The 6,548-nt window shown below is 37.2% G+C and overlaps 1 protein-coding gene across 1 annotated transcript; it reads right to left on the reverse strand.

Annotated features, from left to right (window-relative positions):
* Positions 1–4,741: 4,741 nt before the first annotated feature.
* LOC114539696 lies at positions 4,742–6,305 on the reverse strand. Its single transcript, XM_028560308.1, has 2 exons — positions 5,541–6,305; positions 4,742–5,016 (listed from the first exon to the last, which is right to left on the reverse strand). Exons 1-2 carry the CDS (start codon positions 5,780–5,782, stop codon positions 4,908–4,910), a joined length of 351 nt encoding a protein of 116 aa, XP_028416109.1. The 5' UTR covers positions 5,783–6,305; the 3' UTR covers positions 4,742–4,907.
* Between the last annotated feature and the right edge of the window lie 243 nt (positions 6,306–6,548).

Consider the following 6,548-nt stretch of genomic DNA (forward strand, 5'->3'; position numbering starts at 1 on the left):
TTCGATTGCAAGGTCTCTCAGGACTTTCATTCAAGCAATTTTTAGTCAGGAGGCCTACATCACAATATGTGTTTTGTAGTAGGGTTTTGCTTAATATAAAAACTTACAAGAATGAATAAATAAACTTAGTAATACAATACAGAAACTAGACTAATAAATAAATTAGTTAAGTATAGAATTTAAAGGTTTGCGCGTTTCTTGGGGCAATTCGTTCCAGTTGTTACCAACCTCGTTCCCACGGCCTTTTAGGACTTTATAGGGAGGGTTGGGGCTGGGGGAGAAAAGTAGAGGAAAGGCCCTGGGATCAGCCGTTCAAAGTACCCACATTTCGTGGGTAGGATTTTGAATAAGCATAAATTAACTGGTATCAAGGTAAAGGGCCTGTGGAACGAGGTTGTTGGAGTCTTGTTTTCTGCCAATCGCCGCACCATCACTGAACGCACCCCTATTTATTTGCCCGGTTCGAAATAATTTAGAAATATTCCGCATACGCATTACACATAAATTAGGATAAATCATTTAACCAATCGGAAGTCAGAAGTGGCTGACCGATTCCAAGGCCTTTTATCCAAACCCCTTTTATCCAATGCGCTGAGTACGAGGTTGAGCTATTACTTGCAAGTTAATCACTGCTCAATGTCCCGTTCAATGTCCCGGCCATTTATGTTCTACCGCAGTTTTTATTCCCCCGATCTCCCCAAACTATGTCGGCATACTTAAAATTTGAAAGAATATAACAATTATTTAACAGTTAATCCGCGAACTCGAGTCGTATTTGTGCTGATAGCTGACGAGGCGCACAACGGCAAATTAGCTATTAGTCATAGACAACGAAAGTGGGTGAGATATACGCAAGCGCTGGATAAAACAACTTCCGTAATTTGATTAATTTGAACAATGGTGAATTTAAGAAAAATTGAGTAATTAAATCCCGTTTCGTGTTTGTTTCTAACGTTTTATTACAGAAAAACAGAAAAAAACTTAATGTTCTGGATATTCTGTTATGTAACCGTAACTAGTTTTTAATATGTTAAGGCAATCCCAACTTCTTGTTAATCTTAGATTGATAAATTCAATATGATCATGCCATGTCAAGTTATTATTTATCATTACGCCAAGATACTTATACGACTGTTCTTCTTCAAGAGGCACGTCACTAATGGATACCACTATTGTAGAAGATAGTTTTGCTAAACGTTGACGACTGCCGACAAGCATATAAATTTGGATTTTTTAATAATAATAATACTAAGCTAATTCAAGTTCAACCAGACATCGGCAGACTCTTGCAAGGTGATCACTCAGTGTTCATTTTTTGTTGAAAAGCGTTGGAACTTTTATACGAACAGTATAGGTGTCGTAAGCAAACATGGTGACATGGCAGCGTTCCATAACGTTATAGTTATCTTTGCAGTTTTATATTGGACATTATCATAGATTGTTATCTGTGAACGATCGAAAGAATAGATTCAAACCACTCACAAACATATACTCGTCAGAACCAAGAAGATGTGGCTTACGTACTAAGATTTTATGGTTTACAGCGCATGTCCAACGCTTTTGTCAAATCTTTTAAAACAGCTCCCTGAAGTATATCCTTAAGAATCCATTGATTGTAGAACCTTGTCAAAAAATTCTGCTGTGGCCAACACAGTATTATATATAATTAGCCTTTCTCACGATGACGTTTTTGGGGTACTTTCATTTTTTTTCAAACGGGTTTTAAAAGTTATAACAAAACGAAAAACATTTTTTTAGAATCAACAGACCATTGGAAGAATAACTCCAGCCTATAAAGTTAAAGACTGTTGCCGTTATGAGGCTTCACGCTTGCAGTTTTGAGGAAAAGTACCCCAAAAATGGCGGTATATTCGTCATCGTGAGAAAGGCTAATTCAGGCGGAATCCAAATTGTCTCATTGAAAGCAATTTGATTGCCTTCAAGAAATGCAGACAACGTTAACGGCATATAGATTGCTTTCTCTAGTAACTTAATAGCTGATGGCAGGTAAGATTTATATTGGCCTATAGTTTGTTGGATCTTTTTTATCTCCAGATTTATAGACGGGAATTATACTTGCTGATTCCAGATAGTTGGAAGTTTTTTGTTGAATTAATAAATTAATTGAATTGATCAAACAGTTCTGCTTTTAATTATTTGCTTCAATCAAATATAGCGCTGGCGTTCCAGGTTTTATTACAGTTCACTGGTTCTGTCACAATACCCAGGTGTAATCCCCAAACTCCGGGTGAAATTAGGTGTAATAATGGAGCTTGGGACTCATTAATATTAATAGATTAGTATGATGGCACTCATTAGTATAAAAATTATTAGTATGATAGTGTCCTTATTTGCATGTGTTAAGTATTAGTGTACATAATAACTAGCTTGTGAATATAACTTCAGTATTTCTCTTGTAAGCGCTCATAAATACACTACATGGTGGCCATGGTAAAAGCACGAAATGGAAGGTTTTATTAAACCTAGTCAAATATCCTTTGAAGGGTGCATAGCCGCATACCGGCGAAGATAAGCAGAAATATGAGATATTTCTTGTAGCGTCGGGCTATGAAAAGAAATCAAACACAGAGGTCGTATGCTCTTAAATCTCGCAGGAGAGCAAGCGATCAAAGTATATAACACGTTTACGTAAAGCGAGAAAGAAGAACAAGACGATCCAGCTGTTTTGATCGAGAAATTCGAAGCATATTGTAAGCCAAAGAGGAATATAACATACGAACGGCATTTATTCAGTTATTTCAGTACACGTATGCAAGGTGTGAACGAAACCATTAATGCGTATGTTACTGAACTTAGACTACAAGCTAAGAGCTCAGAACGGCGCTCTTTGTAACGAACTAATTCGCGATAGAATCGTAGTTGGGGTCCGAGATGATGCAGTACGAAGTTGATTACTTCGCGAAGCTGACTTAGATTTGCAAAGAGCTTTAGCTATTGTTGAGCAGGTGAACAGACTCGAAGCCATATGGAAGCCTTAAAAATGCAACGAGCACAATAGATGAAGCGATAAAGGACTCGTTATGGTCAAGCGTGTTGACTCGAAAACAAGGAACCAGCGAACGCCCTAAAAAGAACAACTGAGAAATGTTCAGTGCAAGTACTGCGGAATGTTACATCAACGAAACAAAAGCAAGTGCTCAGCAGTTGGTGAGAAATGTGGTAAGCAAAACCAAGGTATGTAAAAGTGTGATAAAAACTCATTCACTAGACACTCATGAACTGTATGTAGGTGCGTTGGAGCAGGAAAAAGAGGTAAACAGTGTTAGCAGTACGGGAACCGGTTGTTCGAAAGGCGTTTAGCTTAAACGGTGGATAAGCTAAATTTTAAAAAATTAATACTCTCATACATCTTGTAAATGACTGAATTTGCATAGTATGCGTTTAATTTGTACTTCCATTGAAAATTTAACTTTTTACATCAAAATATCTCAGCTCGGTTGTTCAATAAATCGATAATTTTGTTTTCCATTTTCAACTTATCCACCGTTTAAGCTAAACGCCTTTCGAACAACCGACCCCTGAGGAAGAGTGGAATATAACAGTATAAGTTTACAATCAGGGGCCGGTTGCAGGTCCCTTTGAGTCAAAATAGCAGTTGCAGTTGAAAATGGAGTTGGCTAATCTTTGCTAGGATCGTAATTTGGAATCGACACGTCTCCCGAAGCAAAAATATACTCCGTTGCTGCCCAAATGACAAAAATAAAAGCATATTGAGAGTTTACAAGCTTGGACGGGGCCTTTTCTGAGTGGATAACGGTTGACAACCTTGGTATGTGTTAATTTTAATGTTTTCTCACTCCTTAAAAGCTCAAGACGCCATTTTTAACTACGATTTGGAAAGTTAACGATGCCCTTGAGGCAGGGGCGGATCCACGATTTTGGTTGACTAATGCTGAATTCGAGCGCCGCAGGCGCGAGGCTTCCTAGGGGGGTCTGGGGGCATGCTCCCCCGGAAAATTTTGAAATCTAGACTCTCGCAAACACGATTTCCCGCATTTTGGGAGCGGAAATTTGAAAATTTGTTCGCCGAAATCAATCGTCAATTTTGCTTATAAGTATTTGTATCTTGGCAATTATACCTAATCTGAAACATACATTTTTCACTTACCTTTGCATATATAGTCTGATGGGCATTAGTCATTATCATTATTTTGCAAACATACCAGACGTCAAAGATGCCTCCTTTCGTACTTCATACTGTTTGAAAAGGAAATACGGGTTATCTTTTGTTATGGAAAGTGAAAAACGTTTCACAACACAAAAAATAGTCCTGCATTGCCTTTTATTGTTGCTCTAAAATATTATGCCTCGTTGCTCGGTAAAAGGTGAAACAGTGCAGGAAGACTTGACAACTGCCACAGCAAAAGAACGTATCAGGAACGCTAATCCAACAGTCAATCTTTTATAAATTGTTCAAGGCAAGGGATCTTCCAACAGCGGCAGCAAATAACACAGTCAATTTTTATAAAATGTTAAGGCAAAGGATCTTCCAACAGCAACAGATAATAACACAGTCAATTTTTATAAAATGTTAAGGCAAAGGATCTTCCAACAGCAACAGATAATAACACAGTCAATTTTTAAAAATGTTAAGGCAAAGGATCTTCCAACAGCAACAGATAATAACACAGTCAATTTTTATAAAATGTTAAGGCAAAGGATCTTCCAACAGCAACAGATAATAACACAGTCAATTTTTATAAAATGTTAAGGCAAAGGATCTTCCAACAGCAACAGATAATAACACAGTCAATTTTTATAAAATGTTAAGGCAAAGGATCTTCCAACAGCAGCAGATAATAACACAGTCAATCTTTTATAAAATGTTAAGGCAAAGGATCTTCCAACAGCAGCAGATAATAACACAGTCAATCTTTTATAAAATGTTAAGGCAAATCAATGCTTGTCAACATTCGCAAAACATGCCATAGTTGGTCTTTACCACACAACATTTTGGAGCATGCTCGGTATAAGCAATTTCCATCTCCCAGGGTTCTGAAACAATGTGAAAGGTCATGTAATTGGTATGAATATTGCTTTGATTTCATAAACATATTAACTTTGATAAATATTATGCTTTCATATTGCCTCTGCAACCTCTGAATATAAAGACCTCCCAGCCCCTGGATGACAAATTAATTACTCCAGTTGAACCTCATGGGCTTGGTAATGTTATAATGTCATTAATTAATGTCTAGTCTAGTCTGAATCAAGCAATAGTTATAAATATGAGGTTTTGCTACTTCTGTTCTACCTTTGCAGCTGAGGACTGTAGTTTATCATATTACGCCAAGAAACAAACTTCTAGCACAAAATGCCCGTATATTACTCAGGCTGTGTGCAAGTAAATTTAGTAAATACATCTTCCCAATATCAATATATCTTAATTCTTAAATCGTAAATACATATTCCCAGTATCAATTACTCAATATATCATACTGAGGATGGCATCATGAGATGTTGAAACATGTTTACTTTTAAAAAATCATACAATTTAATATGTCATTGAAGTTACTCACTTTAAAGCTCTCAACTCTCCACCCTGACGTTTCCATTCCTTCGTTATATGCCGAGGAATAAGCAACTCGGCGTACAAATCACGAGTATGCTTACCACCTCGAAAGGCATCCCAAGCTTTTGTTTGTTCGACTTTTGACAAGGCTTTCATCTCACATTCCTTCCTAATCGACTCTATTTGAATAGCCTTTTCGTCTCGAAAGAATGAGCAAAGTTCGCTGCTAATTTGCATATCGTCCGCCATTTTGCTTCGAGAAATGCGGGCGATGAAAAATTAAACATGCAAGAGTTGAAGCGGCGGTCAGCATCAGTGGATATGTATAAATACATTAGTAGCATCAGTAAAACTCAAATTCCACAAGAATACAATAGACTTCCTGTGGGAAAACACGGTTAGAGGACTCGGGACTGTTGCTAAATCGTGCTTCACTGGCGCAAATTATTCCCCACTGGCGCTGCATAGACACTAAATATTCCCCACTACATATCTAATTGCATATATTTTACTTTAAAACATTGTCGAATTTAAAGCGTGACAAAAATATCGGCTACGCGATAAAAAAGCGCCAAATTGACAAATTCTGCTGCTACCTTCGTCTCCTTTCGATGCTGGACAATTCTCAACTCACTTTTTAAGTTTTTAAACTTGTGTGTTGTTTCAAAGTTTAAATGAGTGATTAAGCTACGAAAGTGAGTATTACGAAACATTTCGCATATTATTAGAAAATTTTGACCGATGCTTTAGCATCGGTAGCATCAGTCTGGATCCGCCCCTGCCTTGAGGATAGTTAACTTTAACTAGATTTTAACTACAGTTAACGCTAACTACCTGATTGTGATATATTTGCTGGGTATAAAGATGTTTTCTCCACTAGCAGTATTGGTTGTCTTCCAATAACGTAACATAATTATAGATATTGACTAGAACGTGAGACCAGTCCAATTCCTGTAGCTCTTCCTTCAAAAATTCAAGAAGAATTATATCGTATGCAGAAGTTGGAGTTGTAACG

This window comes from Dendronephthya gigantea, unplaced genomic scaffold (genome assembly GCF_004324835.1).
Source record: "Dendronephthya gigantea isolate DGI-Jeju-01 unplaced genomic scaffold, DenGig_1.0 000213F, whole genome shotgun sequence".
NCBI lineage: Eukaryota > Metazoa > Cnidaria > Anthozoa > Malacalcyonacea > Nephtheidae > Dendronephthya > Dendronephthya gigantea.

Coding starts and splice junctions, on each gene's coding strand:
- LOC114539696 (XM_028560308.1), bottom strand. CDS start 5,782: ATGGCGGACGATATGCAAATTAGCAGCGAACTTTGCTCATTCTTTCGA. Junction 5,017..5,540: donor GGAGAGTTGAGAGCTTTAAA/GTGAGTAACTTC, acceptor ACATTGTTTCAG/AACCCTGGGAGATGGAAATT.